Here is an 18,025-nt window from a genome sequence, read left to right as displayed (position 1 = left end):
TAGGCACAGCCAAAATAGAGCAGAAGTCAATTTTATGCAAATGCTGAGTGAAGCGATTCAGTGACTGCCAATCAGCAAGAAAAGCAACATGACTTCAGCTGGTTGTTCACTCAAACAAAATAATCCAACATGATGAAAAATGCTCCAAAACAGCTGTTTCTGCATAAATCTGTTTCTCATATATTTTGTAAAGAATTTTTTGTGAGAAATAAACACTGCTAAATCTAAAAACACTGTTTTTGTAACCAGATAACACCTCGGAAGTGATTTACAAGCCATTACAGAGATGTTAGCGCGCACGCCCCGTGGGAATGCACATCAAGTGACAAAGCCAGCTGCTAAATGCCTCAGCTTTACTTTCAGCACTATCATTGTGATCAGTTTCAAATTAAAGGCCCCCTGACACTTGCACAACTTTGATCCGCGCACTTGCACACGCTCTGCTGTGCATGAGAGTAAACTCATAAACTGTGCGCAGCTTTGTGCACGTGCGCAAAGAAAATTTTGAAATGTTCAAAATCGCTCTTGAGCGCAGCAAGGCTGACAAACAATCATACATTAATTACATGAACTTCATGTGAACATTACACAAGCAATTCAAAAACACTGCGTATGAGTGATTGCGTCAGCGCACCGCATCAAAGCGCAGCTCGTCTGAACAATTATAAGGAGATGTTAAATCTTTCATAATGAAGGAATGAACATGCAGCTCTTTAATATAAACTTGACAAATAATTACCCTTTTTAGACAGCTCCAAATACGTTCAACTCCTCTGTGATTACAGAAGCAATTAGAAGTGTTCTCAACAGCCAACTCAGACAGAAAATGATTAATCCACTGCAAAATAATTACTTTATATATGCAGCATCCAGCACACAACACATGGCAGCCAGTGGAACAAAGCACGGTGTCCAGCTGGGAGCACAGCGGGTGGATTCCTCACCCGCAAGTGCGCGGATCAAAGTCGTGCAAGTTTAAGGGTGCCTAAGATTGGTTTGGGAACAATTCACGGGCACGACTAGCTGTGCATGCCTGAGACTCACGCAATAGCACGAACTGTGTCGTGACGATCCCACCCTCTGTGTTCACAGCTGAATGCCATGCTTTGTTCTGCCAGATGCTCTGCGCTGAACGCTGCGTATATAAAATAATTACTTTGTGGTGGATTAATCATTTTTTTCTGCAAATTGGCCGTTGAAGCTTCCTCTTAATCGCAGAGGAGGCTGCAGCCGGAGCTGTTAATAATTGGTCCGATGATGGTTTTAAAACTTATCTGAAAAGCTAATCCAATAGCAAAAACATTAGCTTCGATAATTATCTGTTATTGGATTAGCTGAAGTGTGCCCACCACTGGTTATAATCCTCCAGACGAGCTGCGCACTGTTGTGATCCGTTGACATCACCACTCGCTCTGTTCACGTCTTCTCTACTCCACTTGACGAGCTGCACGTTGTGTTGGAGATGAAATCGCGCCACATAGCACGGCATTTGTGCGTGAAAGATTTTTGGAATATTCCAAATTCTATGTGCGCAGTACCACACTCTCGCCCCTCTCGCGTCCTGTCTGCACCCGTTAAAGATGAGTTTACTCTCCAACATGACACAACATGTGTCGTGTAATGTAATTTAAAACTTACATGCAGAAATGGTAGCAAACCAAAAGTAGCATGAAGAACCAGCTTTGGAGACAGATATCTACAATGTGACAATGGAAAAATGAAAAGTTCTGCCTCCTACACATTTATTTCAATAACAAGCAAGATACTCACATGAATCACATATCTGCTGAAATTTTGGAATGTTCTCTGTCACACAGTCTTACTTTTCCAAGTAGTCACCTTCCCATGTCACATGCTTTATGCCAATGCTGGATGAGTTTTTGTATCCCATAGGTAAAGAACTCTGGTATCTTCTCTCAGCACCAGCGATGCACAGCTGCTTCGTTAGTGTAATGGCATGCTTTTCACTTAGGGAAAAGAAACAAGTCTGAGGACGAGAGATCCGGACTGTACGGTGGGTGTAGTCAGTTCTTGCCAAATATGAGCGGCTGCAATGCATCCTGTGTTTGTTGACTCGTGTTTAGACGAGCACTGTTGAGGAATTGCGTCTTTTCCAGGACGAACCCACTTCAACCATGCACGCAACTTTTGCAAAGTGTTGGAGTTGACAGTGTTGCAGTCTTCCACAAATTTTCTCATTACTATGCCATCGCACCCGCACTTAATGCTGTGTATCTGTGGCTGTTACGGAGCGCCCCCTACGGGCCTGGTCATGCACACTTATTATGGCGAGATATTCCTCCTTCAAATGCCTTGCCCACCTCCTGGCTGTAGTGACATCCACAGACGGCACTCATTTGACAGTGAATGTCCTCAGGTGGACAACTCTCCACTGTGAGGAACTCAATAACAGCACGTCCGTGTACGGCTTTTTTTGTTGTTGTTGTTTTGTATTACTGTGTCCATGTGTTATGTTGAAGGCAATTCTGTGCATGCCTGAAATTGCAACCAAAATGTTGTGGTGGTACCAGGAACTAGAAGTGGACTCAAGATTCTGCAAGGCAGGAGTTCAAGAAAAACAGTTTATTACAGTGATGCTGGACAACCAGATAGTGATACTATGATGGACAGAGACCAGGAGACAGAAACACTGGGTGACGGGCTGCAAGTCCAAGGAAATCAGGCAGGACAGTGGACCTTGTGGTGACTGCGAACTGCAAAAAAAACAAACACAAAATTAGAATTCACTCAAACTACAGGTCAAGAATTCAAAGTCAAGGGATATAAGTGGAGGCTGTTATTGAAATGATCACTGAATGCAGAACTTTTCAGTCGAACCTTGCACAAACCTTAAAATCATTCTATACTCAACTGAAACAGACGCTGAGCCCTGTAACTGGTGGAAACTGAGCTTTAATGAGAAATAAATTACTCAGGCTTGTGGTGAATCAGCAAGGTAAGGGTTCGACTCCCCGTCTACAGGGGCTCCCTCAGCAGTGCTGCCAATTCAGCAAACTGTTTATCTCAAAAATTGACCCAGAATACATTGCATCGTCACCATCTGGGTTTTTTTGTTTTGTTTTTTGTTTGTTTGTTTGTTTGTTTTTTTTGTCAACAAAAACACTTCTGGGATCATCAGACCGCCATCAACGCTCCGTATATATACAGCCTGTGCGACATTGGTTTAGCAGCATCTGGCTAATGTGCTTTACTGTTTAATTAACATTAATGTTTGTTCAGTCTTGTTTACTTTTACATGTGTAAGCTCAAATTCTATCATCAGCGAGGAGTGTGAAAATTCAAGAAGAGAAAAGCTCTCGCTATAAGGGCTGTCCCTTGCAGTGGACAACAGTGCTGGGAGCCGGTGAGGCTCGTGGAGAAGTGTGACCTCTAAGAATCTGAGAGAAAACGATGGCAGGTAGAAACGGCGCATGGTCATGTTTGTGATATCAGGCGGAGAGCTGTGACTTGGTCATGGAACTTGAAAAGGCTAACAACCAGTGTTGGGCACAGATAACCAAAAAATTAACCTCGATAACAGATAATCAGATAACTGAAAAGTTATCTTTGATAAAGATAAAACGATAAACCACCCAAAAATGTATCAGAAGTTGCAGATAACCAATAAATTCCAGTATTGTCTCTGGTACATTTGCAACTACTAACAAACTGAATTTGAGTTTTAACACCACGATCGCTTCTGGTAGCATCAAAAGCAACAACAGACCCAAAGAATGAGCCCGCACTTCTGTCTTTGACCATCTTGCCCCCTGCTGGAAGCTCTTGTTTACTACATGGCTTCCAGCACAGAAGCAAGCTGAGAGGAGCCATGAAGCTCAACTCTCTACTCAATCGCAATGCTCCTGTCAGGCGGAGGTCTTGGAAAATAAAGCAATGCTGAGTTATGGTTTGGTGTATAAATAAAATGAATACTGATAGAATAACTTCATTAATGTCAATCTGTCATTTGTACAAAGTTAAAATATAACGTATATCTTTTAATATTGAGTAATGCACTAATTCTGAAGTTTTGTAACAAACAGACAAATTGCAAAAGATTCTGGGTAAAATGTGCCTCTGCTAAACACTGATTGGTTGAGGCATTCATTATGTAAACCAACACGTTAATGTGATGTGTGTCGTGTGTTGGTGTTTACAGATAAATGTGCTTTTGTAAAACATTCCATTTTTTATTTGTAAAAACAGGCATTTTTTACGGAGCCAAATGCAGAATGCAAAATGTTTTGCATGTGGAGAGAATGTGCGCACGTTTTATTATATTGTGCACTCATTTTAAGCATCATTTGAGTAAAACAAGGGCACGATCTACTTAAACGTGGCCACAATTTGTAAAGCATGCACTCAATATTGTCTTGACACATAAATGTTGGCTATTAGCCAACAAACCAGGAGACTGTGTTATACATTTCCCCATTAGAAATGGATCTGGTCAGAGTGCATCATCATGGTTTGGGGGCACAAGGACATACAGAGAACTCCAGCTGCCCAGCATGGCATCATCTGGAGTTTAAGCACATTAAAAAGGATACTGAGGGCGAAGCGTCTCCCCGTCGTGAGGATGACAATTTAGGTCATATTATGAAGTTAATTTTGAACGAAAGGAAAATGTGCACACATTTTATTAATTCGAGGGCTCAGTGAAAAGAAAAACATGCGCACGAATTATCACGGCCAGGAAGACGTGCACACGTTTTATTAATTTGAGAGCACGTTTTATTATTTTGTGGGCTCAATTAAAGGAAAACGTGCGCACAATTTATCATGGCCAGAAAAAAATATCACTTTAAGTGACCTCTCCCGGGTTCCGTACCTCCCATCGAGAGTTTTTGTAAATTAAGTTTGAAAAAAAGCTTCTGTTTACGTTTTGCTTCTGGAAATACGAGTCTGACGTGTGGTTTTTGAACGTACAATGTGTGTGAGAACATAAATCGTGCGCTCTGAACTTTTACACTGTGCGGTTCTGTGGTACAGTTTGAACTGTCACCCAGTACAGTGATTAAAAATATATCAGCCCAGCCTCAGGACCAATACTGCCGTGAACTGGCCAGTAGATGGCAGTAGAGACCTTGAAAACTTGCCAAAACAAAATTCCAGATAATCCGTGTCTGCTACATTAAAGATGCGAGGAATTTAATAAGCGCAAACACAAGAAGAACGTCAATAAACCCAGAAAATATATTCATGAGAGTTTTAGGCACTAGAGTTTAATGCTGTTGTCTGTAGAGCCTGATCAGAGTGTTTCAACTGCATTTCTCATGTCGTGAACGTACTGAGATTACCCTATCCTACCCATAATGCACTGCTGGGCACAGCATATATCCACACTAAAACCTTAAAAATTAGCGCATTACTTTAAAACTAAAACATATATCTACCATATAAACATATATCTAAAACATATACCAGTTCTCCTTTACCTGCAGAGGATAGAGCAGTTTCTTCTAGAAGCAGCTCTCCTCTATTTTGCAGAGAGTAGAACTGTATATCTGCTACAAAACATTTAACAGGTAGGTGCTCAACTGATTTTAAATTTTATAAATGTTTATAGTTGTTCAACTTTATTTACCACCTTATCGGTCTAAAAATTATCGGACAAAAATTTATCGCAAGATAATTAGTCTGATAATGTTTTTTAAAGTTATCTAAAAAGATAATCCGATAATGAAAACTTATCTTCGATGATTATCGGATTATTGGAACTGTGTCCACCACTGCTAACAACCATTTGTTTGAGTGATGTTGCCTGCTTAATGACTGGACGGACAAATGAAAAATAATCAAGCAACACAAACGTGACGATGGCTATTGGATGTTTACTGACTGACATGTGGAACTCATAGAACGTGGACGTATTAAAGGGGACAACGACTTTATTTGCATACAAAACCACCTGAAACCGAAGTAGCGCCAGACAGCAGGATGATGTTCTACAGGGCTGCTGTCTGTGAACACGGGACGAGTCAAATCAGTGGGATACGGGTGTGTCTTTAGAGTATGTATTTATTATTACTTTGTGCTTATCCAGTTTTATTAAGATGCATTTGATATTTCGTATTTTTAAGAACAGCCAAAAATAAGAAATAGCATTTGTTAAAAAGCATGAAATGTATCTAATTTCTCAGGTTTTCCTCTAGTTTTCTGGCATAAAACATAAATTAATCACGTGACCAGCACGGGGAAGCCTCACAGACGTAAATCATGACGCTAAGTGACACAAAAAGAAGCGTAATATGTTGCATATGTTCGTGAACACAAACCTAAACAAACACAATGTTTTGATTGTTAGCACTAGCTTTCTTTTTTGCACATCGCAGGTAACAGGCAGAGACAGAAATGTGTTTGCCCACAAATCTTGTAAAAGTTGGCCAAAAACATAGAGCCATATATTAGTACAAGGATCCACAGTTGCAATGCTACCTACTTAAAGCAAAAGTTCCTTCATGGAGAGTGAGCTGGCATTTTCACACCGGGCAAAATATTGACAAAGTGCACGGATGTGAAAGGTTCTCGTGTGCATTTTCAATGTGGTCATAAATATGTGAGTGAACACACACGGAAAAATCTTGCAAAATACCTGTTAAAATACCGTTCTTACATGGATATAGAGCCAGTAAAATTAATTTACGTTAAATTATGTAAGGAAAGTATTAAACTTACCCTGACACCCACACTTTTAGGACATAACCCTTTTGTGTCTGATGATTTGTGGACATTAATGCTGGATTTTACGGTTGGAAATTGAGTTTTATTTATGACCATAAGCCAGCATTAATTTCTGTAAATCATCAGACACAAGGGCGTTATTCTCATTGTAATCCAATTCCCACGTTTGCATGGATCCGTGTCCACCACCGAAGGCTACATCCGCATAATAATATAGTTTGGTAAAAATGTTACACAAAGGGTGTGGTCGACTTGTCAAAGCTTACTGTAGCAACAGCATCTTTATGCCAAACTGGAAATTCTGTGAGCAGAATCCACGTCACTACTTTCATATGGTAGTTTAAATTAATCCATTTTGTTGTCGTTGCTCCGCCAGTTGTTGTTTTTTTTTTCTTCTTCCTTCTTCTTCTTCGTGTTTTATGGCGGTTGACAACCTCTCGCTCTCAGCTGACAGCGCCATTATTGACTGCATAGCAACGCGTGTGGACAGGGCGCGGAGTAACACACTAAATGTGACCCGGTTTTAATATTTTGCCACCGTTTACGTGATATTTTATGGTCTGAAATCTCACACGATTAACCAATCAGAGTTGTGGAAAAAATGTAATTGGATTACAATCTGAAATATTAGTATTGAAAGTTTACAAGTGTCCAATCTTTTCTAGCTTCAATCAATTCCTTTGCAGGTGATCATTCATCAGTCACATTTTATTCCAGGCACTGCCAGGCATTGTCAAGGTACAGAAGTTATACTTGAACATGTCATAATCCAAACAAGTTAAGGCACCTTGACACTTGCACAAATTTGATCCCCCACATTGCCGCGCAGTTTGCCGTGCCAATGTGACCTGCTTTTGTCCCAGTTGACACCACACATCATTTTGTAGCCGATGATGTATTTGCTCTCAGAACTTGTCTGATGAAACCATCGCTGCTCTCGGTCCGTACTGTCAACACCTCGGTCTGACCTCACGCTCGATTAATAATCCTTTATTATCACCCAAAAGTCATGGAAAAAGTACCAAGAATAACCAAACTACTTACCTATGGAAGGAAATGTTGTCTCCCTTCTTCGTCCGGTTGTGGCATTGCCAACATGCACAGCTTTCTGGCAGTTTCTGTTTCTTGACAAGATCTACGTATGAGTGTTGGTGCACACTAGCCACTGAGTTGCCCGGGTAGAAAATGGTGACCACGCCTCCTTGCCAGCACGCATCACAGTGCGACCGCAAACTCTAGTGCTCATATATGGCTCTATGGGCAAAAGCAAGTAGTGCGCCCCCTGTGGTGATACGTAGGTACCTATATGCAGTGGGCTGAATTTAGCAACTTAGTTGCCACTAAATCTTATCTCGTGACTAAAAACAAATCTGGCAGCTTTTATTCCAGATAAATAATCAGTTTACTCGTATAAATAGTTGGTTGACTATAATAAAATGATAAGCTCATTGAGGCAGTCCCTTGGTGGTGAGGAAAAGAGTGTCTTGGTCGATTCACAGATGGGATAGTGGATGTCGAGATGACTGAACAAAAAAGACTGAAAAAACCCCTAACAAATTACTGGTTATATAGTCCCCACTGGGCAGCACAGTGGCTTAGTGGTTAGCACTGTTGCCACGCAGCAAGAAGGTCATGGGATTGATTCCCACCTGTGGCCTTTCTGTGTGGAGTTTGTGTGTTCTCCCCGTGTTTGCGTGGGTTCTGACCAGGAGCTCCGGCTTCCTCCCATGTCTTTGGATGTGGGAGGAGGCGGGGCTCATGTCCTATGACTGCTGGGAAAGGCTCCAACCCCCTGTGACCCTTAATTGAAGTAAGCAGTTGATGATCCCCTCATTACCCCATCCCCGTAGAGACGGTGCCTGCTCCCAGACCACCAATAACCAGCAAAAATCTATTTAAGCATAAAAATTCAAAAAGAAAAAATAATATAGCACCTTCAACTGCACCACAGACTAAAACAGTTAAATGTGGTCTATTAAACATTAGATCTCTCTCTTCTAAGTCCCTGTTGGTAAATAATATAATAATTGATCAACATATTGATTTATTCTGCCTAACAGAAACCTGGTTACAGCAGGATGAATATGTTAGTTTAAATGAGTCAACACCCTCGAGTCACACTAACTGTCAGAATGCTCGTAGCACGGGCCGGGGCGGAGGATTAGCAGCAATCTTCCATTCCAGCTTATTAATTAATCAAAAACCCAGACAGAGCTTTAATTCATTTGAAAGCTTGTCTGTTAGTCTTGTCCATCCAAATTGGAAGTCCCAAAAACCAGTTTTATTTGTTATTATCTATCGTCCACCTGGTCGTTACTGTGAGTTTCTCTGTGAATTTTCAGACCTTTTGTCTGACTTAGTGCTTAGCTCAGATAAGATAATTATAGTGGGCGATTTTAACATCCACACAGATGCTGAGAATGACAGCCTCAACACTGCATTTAATCTATTATTAGACTCTATTGGCTTTGCTCAAAAAGTAAATGAGTCCACCCACCACTTTAATCATATCTTAGATCTTGTTCTGACTTATGGTATGGAAATAGAAGACTTAACAGTATTCCCTGAAAACTCCCTTCTGTCTGATCATTTCTTAATAACATTTACATTTACTCTGATGGACTACCCAGCAGTGGGGAATAAGTTTCATTACACTAGAAGTCTTTCAGAAAGCGCTGTAACTAGGTTTAAGGATATGATTCCTTCTTTATGTTCTCTAATGCCATATACCAACACAGTGCAGAGTAGCTACCTAAACTCTGTAAGGGAGATAGAGTATCTCGTCAATAGTTTTACATCCTCATTGAAGACAACTTTGGATGCTGTAGCTCCTCTGAAAAAGAGAGCTTTAAATCAGAAGTGTCTGACTCCGTGGTATAACTCACAAACTCGTAGCTTAAAGCAGATAACCCGTAAGTTGGAGAGGAAATGGCGTCTCACTAATTTAGAAGATCTTCACTTAGCCTGGAAAAAGAGTCTGTTGCTCTATAAAAAAAGCCCTCCGTAAAGCTAGGACATCTTTCTACTCATCACTAATTGAAGAAAATAAGAACAACCCCAGGTTTCTTTTCAGCACTGTAGCCAGGCTGACAAAGAGTCAGAGCTCTATTGAGCTGAGTATTCCATTAACTTTAACTAGTAATGACTTCATGACTTTCTTGCTAACAAAATTTTAACTATTAGAGAAAAAATTACTCATAACCATCCCAAAGACGTATCGTTATCTTTGGCTGCTTTCAGTGATGCCGGTATTTGGTTAGACTCTTTCTCTCCGATTGTTCTGTCTGAGTTATTTTCATTAGTTACTTCATCCAAACCATCAACATGTTTATTAGACCCCATTCCTACCAGGCTGCTCAAGGAAGCCCTACCATTATTTAATGCTTTGATCTTAAATATGATCAATCTATCTTTGTTAGTTGGCTATGTACCACAGGCTTTTAAGGTGGCAGTAATTAAACCATTACTTAAAAAGCCATCACTTGACCCAGCTATCTTAGCTAATTATAGACCAATCTCCAACCTTCCTTTTCTCTCAAAAATTCTTGAAAGGGTAGTTGTAAAACAGCTAACTGATCATCTGCAGAGGAATGGTCTATTTGAAGAGTTTCAGTCAGGTTTTAGAATTCATCATAGTACAGAAACAGCATTAGTGAAGGTTACAAATGATCTTCTTATGGCCTCGGACAGTGGACTCATCTCTGTGCTTGTTCTGTTAGACCTCAGTGCTGCTTTTGATACTGTTGACCATAAAATTTTATTACAGAGATTAGAGCATGCCATAGGTATTAAAGGCACTGCGCTGCGGTGGTTTGAATCATATTTGTCTAATAGATTACAATTTGTTCATGTAAATGGGGAATCTTCTTCACAGACTAAAGTTAATTATGGAGTTTCACAAGGTTCTGTGCTAGGACCAATTTTATTCACTTTATACATGCTTCCCTTAGGCAGTATTATTAGACGGTATTGCTTAAATTTTCATTGTTACGCAGATGATACCCAGCTTTATCTATCCATGAAGCCAGAGGACACACATCAATTAGCTAAACTGCAGGATTGTCTTACAGACATAAAGACATGGATGACCTCTAATTTCCTGCTTTTAAACTCAGATAAAACTGAAGTTATTGTACTTGGCCCCACAAATCTTAGAAACATGGTGTCTAACCAGATCCTTACTCTGGATGGCATTACCCTGACCTCTAGTAATACTGTGAGAAATCTTGGAGTCATTTTTGATCAGGATATGTCATTCAAAGCGCATATTAAACAAATATGTAGGACTGCTTTTTTGCATTTACGCAATATCTCTAAAATCAGAAAGGTCTTGTCTCAGAGTGATGCTGAAAAACTAATTCATGCATTTATTTCCTCTAGGCTGGACTATTGTAATTCATTATTATCAGGTTGTCCTAAAAGTTCCCTAAAAAGCCTTCAGTTAATTCAAAATGCTGCAGCTAGAGTACTGACGGGGACTAGAAGGAGAGAGCATATCTCACCCATATTGGCCTCTCTTCATTGGCTTCCTGTTAATTCTAGAATAGAATTTAAAATTCTTCTTCTTACTTATAAGGTTTTGAATAATCAGGTCCCATCTTATCTTAGGGACCTCGTAGTACCATATCACCCCAATAGAGCGCTTCGCTCTCAGACTGCAGGCTTACTTGTAGTTCCTAGGGTTTGTAAGAGTAGAATGGGAGGCAGAGCCTTCAGCTTTCAGGCTCCTCTCCTGTGGAACCAGCTCCCAATTCAGATCAGGGAGACAGACACCCTCTCTACTTTTAAGATTAGGCTTAAAACTTTCCTTTTTGCTAAAGCTTATAGTTAGGGCTGGATCAGGTGACCCTGAACCATCCCTTAGTTATGCTGCTATAGACTTAGACTGCTGGGGGATTCCCATGATGCACTGAGTGTTTCCTTCTCTTTTTGCTCTGTATGCACCACTCTGCATTTAATCATTAGTGATTGATCTCTGCTCCCCTCCACAGCATGTCTTTTTCCTGGTTCTCTCCCTCAGCCCCAACCAGTTCCAGCAGAAGACTGCCCCTCCCTGAGCCTGGTTCTGCTGGAGGTTTCTTCCTGTTAAAAGGGAGTTTTTCCTTCCCACTGTGGCCAAGTGCTTGCTCACAGGGGGTCGTTTTGACCGTTGGGGTTTTACATAATTATTGTATGGCCTTGCCTTACAATATAAAGCGCCTTGGGGTTGTGATTTGGCGCTATATAAAAAAATTGATTGAATTGAGTGAGTGAGTGAGTGAGTGAGTGAGTGAGTGAGTGAGTGAGTGAGTGAGTGAGTGAGTGAGTGAGTGAGTGAGTGAGTGAGTGAGTGAGTGAGTGAGTGATAGTCCCCACCGACACTACAAATAAATAAAAAATGTGAATAAAATTATTCAGCCTTCAAGAGAGGCTGTTATTCACCTTCTTGTCATAAGCAAATTAGACATGATTATGACACCATGTAATCCAGCATCTTTCAGCGATATTTCATCTAATCGCGAATTCTGGTGAGGGTGTGTTTTTTTTGGGTGGGGGGGGACTGCTTAAAATTCACACAGACACACAAACAAACAGAACAGATTATCATCATGTTAGAGATTAAACTGTGACTTGTTCAAAATGAAAATCGTCATCTCCAGGAACACAGCCAGTGTGGTCTGATTTAAAATTCTTTGGGCTTGATTACACCAAACCTTTGTGTTTGCATCTGGTCAGCGTCTGTGTTGGCATCAGCATTAGTGTCGGCATTTCATTTTGCATTCGAATGTTTACACTAAGATCATGTTTTTGCATGTTTGAGCTTGAAATTTCACATAACTACAACTAAAATTGCAAGATCAACTCTTGAGCACAGCAAGGAACAGAAATCTCGTTGCAAGCATGCTGCTTAACGAAATAGACGAGGACGAGATGGAGGATGAACTACGTTCACATCAAGTTCTGCTTTTATTGATTCCCATAGCTTTACTTTAACATAACGGTCGCTGTGGTCCTGTTCAGTTTTATCATGAACAAACTTTCTGCCACATGCTGAGCACACGGATACTTACAGAAAATGTAAATGCGCTTTTTGACATTATAATTTCGTGCAGGCACATCAGTTGGATGCAATGCCGACTTCCAAGCTGACATGAAAGCTTGGTGGAAACACAGGGGAGGCTCAACAGAGAAGTGATTCAATTACCAACATGTACACTGACGCCTATTGCAAGTGCAAAAGTTTGGTGGAAACGGGGCTTTAAGGTAAACTAGCTAACTTAAAGCAGCATAAACTGAAACACTGAGAGCTGTTTACGTACTGCTGAATTTCCTTGCTTCTTCTTCATTAATTTACATTCCAGGTTCGCCAATTTTCTTAAATTAGTTCATCTGTGGAAAAGCTTCACACAGCAGCAGAACTAACCAACATTTCAGGGGCCGGTGTCGCAGACCGAACTGTCTCCCCTAAAAATCGGTCCATCCTGCCTCCACTGTGCATGCGTCATTTTGGAGCATCAACAGCTCATCTGAGAAAGAGTCTCTTCATCCAAAGCGATCAAATGGATTAATCGGATTATTAACCATCAGATGACAAGGTAAAACCTCTTAAATCATTCTAAAGTCAGTTTTAAGCAGAAACTAGGCCGTTTTAAGCAGAAACGAGGTGATAATCTGTCATGCTTTGAAATGACAGACACACAGTGAGGGCAGCAGTTAGCAGCTCATGTAGCAGGTCTGATCGCTTCCTCCATCTTTTATGATGAAATAATGCTGAATTTATGTGGAAATGATTGTTGTACAAAAGCTTCAGATATCTGTCGCTGAGATAGATGATGATTGGAGTGCAGTTTGAAGCAGAAACGAGGTGATAATCGGTGAACCGCAGCTAATGACGCCTGCGCAGTGAAGACAGGGTGGGCCGATTTTTAGGGGGGGACCATGCGGTTGGCGACACCGGTTTCAAGTCCAGGAACTTAAAGGACATGTCACACAGAAATCATAACAATTTAGGTTTACGAGGCTGATAGGCTCGTAGGCTGATAGTGACCATCCAGTGATACCTTTTTGCACTTCTGTGACCGGTCTCAAAGTATACGCCATTTGCAACAAACAGCTACAGAGACTACGAAAACAAAGTACTCATGAGTACTCATTTTTTCGAGTGTTTCCGACAGCGTTTATGTAGTTTTGAGAAAGCGTCCCAGCACGTGCTTGAATGGAATGTAGCTGCTAACGTTAAGAACGGAGCCACAGATTAATTGCAAAGTTTACATAAGTGTGATGTTGTGTTAATATGTCTTGTTTTTAAGAGTGATATCCGTTCATTTTGATGCAGTCACGGTAAAAGCAGCAGCCACTCTCCACTGTGAGAAGACTTAGTGCGTGTGCACATGCATTAGCCGTAAATACAGCCTGTTATAAACAGTCTGCTAGAGGCTCAGCTTCACGCACTCTCATAAGTGTTGTCATTGATCTAAGAAATACATTTGTGTGATCAGCAGCCTGACAAACAGCCGAGAGTTCCACGTGCACATTCACGGCGGGAGCTACAGTAGTGTTCGGAATAATAGTAGTGCTATGTGACTAAAAAGATTAATCCAGGTTTTGAGTATATTTCTTATTGTTACATGGGAAACAAGGTACCAGTAGATTCAGTAGATTCTCACAAATCCAACAAGACCAAGCATTCATGATATGCACACTCTTAAGGCTATGAAATTGGGCTATTAGTACCGGGGGCAGAGTGACAATGTTCCCTGCAGTGTCTGTGCAAACTGATCAAATAAATGGCCCAAACCCAACAGACGTTGGATGATGTACTGCTTATTTTTCAGATCTTTACTTTGCACCAGGGTTTTGATGCAATTTTGGTTTTCCAGTTCCTGAGCAAAGAAGGTAACATGCTGGAGCCAGGAGGACGGGGGCTGCTGCTGCAGAGTGTGTCCTGAAGCAAAAGCATGGTTTCTCTTCCTGTCACATCACAGCTCGTCTCTCTCCTCACAGGTTTCTCAACCAGGCGATGAAGATGTTTGATGCCACGGAGGTGGTTCCCATCAACTTTGTGTTTTTTACCACAAGTGCTGTTGTTGCAGGTATGGTGACCCAAAAACAGTCACGCTTTCATTATTTTGTTTTCCTGCTCAACAGGATGGCAGATGATGAGTCAGTTCAAACTCAGCCGTTTTCACTGACGACTGGATTTCTTCTGCCAAATAACACAAGCAAAACCCATCGCTGACCCGACACGATGCCACTCGGTGGCACAAATCTACACACGAGCTGAAGTTTGTCTCTAAGAAAAAATGTTTTGATAAAACCATTTGTTTTCAGACTTACTAAATCAAAACGAAGTAATGGATTAGTTTTAATGAAGAAGAACAAACCCATCAAATTTCAGTGATGATCCAGATGTCATTAAGTTTATTTTTGATTCTAATCCAATTACATTTGTTCCGCAAATCTGATTGGTTAATCGTGTGAGATTTCCCACCATAAAATATTGCATTGACGGTGGCAAAATATTCAACCGTTTCGCATTTGATGTATTACTCCGCGCCCTGACCGTGCTGCTAGGCAGATGTCAATAATGGCGCTGTCAGCTGAGACCGAGAGAAACTGTATTGATGTAGATTCTGATACAGAAGTATTCAATGCAGTTGACCAGATGGAGAAATCTGTGGGTCTGCTCACAGAATTTCCAGTTTGCTATGGTAAGCTTCGCCCATCAATGTAAATATTGCAATTACTGCTGTGATAACCAATTAATACAATACTATCGGTGATTATTTGACGCCTCGGGACCAGGAATCTAGCAACATTTCCCTATAGCTAGGGTCTGCATAACAGTTTTATCGAACAATATTTTTATTCGGGTTTAGATGTAGACTTTAGCGGTGAAGCGGTCTTTTGTTGAAAACGGATCCAGATCAAATTACTTACAGAAAAATAACACATTCTAATGATGGAATTGATTAAAATGGGAATAACCCCCTTGTGTCTGATGATTTGCAGTGGTGGGCACAGCTAACCACTAATCCACTAACTGAAAAGTTTACTTTTATAATGCTAAACTCCTAAAAAATTAGCGGACATTATAGCTAACCACTAACTTTTAGTATTGACTTGGCACACTGTTAGATACTTTTACTGCCGCAGAGGCTTCTGAGTAAATTCGATACAGTACTTCTGTCTTTAAACACCCTGTCAGCTGCTGCAAAGACGTCTCACTTGCCTTTCACGGTGGCAGTGTTGATCAAATGCAAGGCACTTTCACTCATGGTTTAATTTATAAACAGATTAATTCCAAACAGTTCATCAGCACATTAACAGCAACTATCATTTTTATAAAGTGAAAATATCACACTTTTAAAGTAATGAAGAAGAAAGAATAAAGAAGGTTTGACTGTTAAACCAACACAAGCGCCAAAAGGCATTATGGGAAATCAGACTTCCGATTTTACAGTCGCAAATATCTGTTTTACCGGCTCTGCTAATGTGTGGTGGGTAAAATTAAATTTGCGACTGTGAAATCCAGCATTAACATCCACAAATCACGAGACACAACAGGGTTATTCCCTAATTATTAATATTTTATTATTATTATTATTATGTTATTGCTATTCTTGTAAACACTATGGTTTTGATGTGACTGTGTACAAAATCAGAAAATCTCTGAAAATGTTATAGTAATCCTAAATATCAACAAGAATCATCAGAATTAAAGCGTCCTCATAGAATGCCCACTACACGCTCGCCCTCTAATCACACTTCTACATGCTGACTCAACCCTTTAGTTAATAATATGACATTAGAGTTCACCATTGCAATGCAATATATCCTGAAAGTGAGCAGGTCAGTGTTTAGATCAGTTAATCTGTGTTTGTTTTGCAGGAATAGTATTTTACCAGGAATTTGAAGGCTTGGCTTTACTGAACATTTTCATGTTCCTTTTTGGGTAAGCTGTCATTCTAATACTGCTTACTGCTGTTGTTTCATTTTTGTTAAAGACTGTAATTGCCATTTTGATGTTGGGGGCGGGGTGAGGAAATGTGGCTGAGGAGAGAAGCTTTGTTTATCTCCCAAAGTGTGGCACAAGTGGGACATCTAGTGGCACAAATATTATACATATTACATTTACAATGCGACAGTTGCCACACTGAATAGATAATCTCAACACTTGATGTAACTCTTCTCCAGATGTTTTCTGTCTTTCCTCGGAGTTTTCCTGATAGCCCGAAACAGGCCGAAGATAAAGCATCAGGATCGCAATTTCATCCCAATGGATATGATCCCCGGTAAGCTTTATATCAGCCCTGTTTGATTTCTTAGTGCCACATGCTGAGTGCTGACCTTTTGCCGTGGTCTAAAGTGCATTGATTAGTCGGCAGGGACAGTGTGAATGTGCAGGCGGTGACCATGGATTTATCTGACTGCTGATGCAGCGCTGGCAGCAGGATCCATCTAATGAGCTGTGTCGTCCGTGTTCACAGGGAGAAGACACACGGACAAAGTGCAGCCCGAGGCAAAGACTCCAACATACGGATCTCTGGCAGCCAAGCTAATGTGCAACAGAGCTGAGCCAACGGACGATTCATAGACTCTGCTCCATCTGTTGGGACTTGATTTTTGTGCCTTTTTCTGTGTATTTCAGTGTCTATTTATAGATGTAAAAGCATCAGTTCAAGCTTGTGCCCTCAGATGGCATTTGACTTTTGTCAAAAAAGAAAAACATTTTTTCCTGAAAAAAAAATTATGAATAACAGTATTCGCAAAAATAAGATAAATGAGAAAGATAATGTGATGAAACACCTCAGGATCAAAGAGCGACATCACATGACATGAAAATAAAAGCAATTAATTTTAACAAAAGACATCAGAGGTCACTGTGTTGAATGCCTTCCTCTATAATATCTGTTATTTTAATGTGCAGGATTAGTTTTCAATAAAAATGATGTTTGGCAGATTTTATGTAGTACAGCAAGATGTGTTGTGTGGGCCGCCAGACGAGGAGGTACTGCTGGCCGACCACCAGAGGGCGCCTTGCCTGAAGTGCGGGCTTCAGGCACGAGAGGGCGCTGCCGCCACGGACACAACCGGGAGTGACAGCTGTCACACATCAACTCATGACAGCTGTCACCCATCATTTCATCACTCCATAAAAGCCGGATGTCATCTCCACCTCGCTGCCGAGATATCATCTACCTGTGAAGGTAATATTCTCTGCTGTATCTGAACTTAACACTGACTTTATAGTCTGAACTTCTTTGCAGCCGTTTTCCTGTGGGTGTTGCCTTATCTGTGGGATTGGCGTTTTGGTGTGATCAGCGACGGCTTCGCTTCACACCCCAACCAGATAAGTGGT

At 40.8% G+C, this 18,025-nt stretch overlaps 1 protein-coding gene across 1 annotated transcript in view; it reads left to right on the top strand.

The window, feature by feature from the left end:
* Positions 1 to 17,615, top strand: part of LOC117513620 (NIPA-like protein 2) — a 170,262-nt gene extending 152,647 nt beyond the window's left edge. Inside the window, exons 8-11 of the mRNA XM_034173842.1 lie at positions 14,668 to 14,756; positions 16,555 to 16,618; positions 16,861 to 16,958; positions 17,154 to 17,615. Coding sequence (XP_034029733.1) covers positions 14,668 to 14,756; positions 16,555 to 16,618; positions 16,861 to 16,958; positions 17,154 to 17,260 — 358 coding nt within the window. The 3' untranslated portion in view covers positions 17,261 to 17,615. The remainder of the gene's footprint in view (positions 1 to 14,667; positions 14,757 to 16,554; positions 16,619 to 16,860; positions 16,959 to 17,153) is intronic.
* Positions 17,616 to 18,025: the final 410 nt, after the last annotated feature.

Source organism: Thalassophryne amazonica, chromosome 7 (genome assembly GCF_902500255.1).
Source record: "Thalassophryne amazonica chromosome 7, fThaAma1.1, whole genome shotgun sequence".
NCBI lineage: Eukaryota > Metazoa > Chordata > Actinopteri > Batrachoidiformes > Batrachoididae > Thalassophryne > Thalassophryne amazonica.
This window is presented reverse-complemented; position numbering and strand designations above follow the sequence as displayed.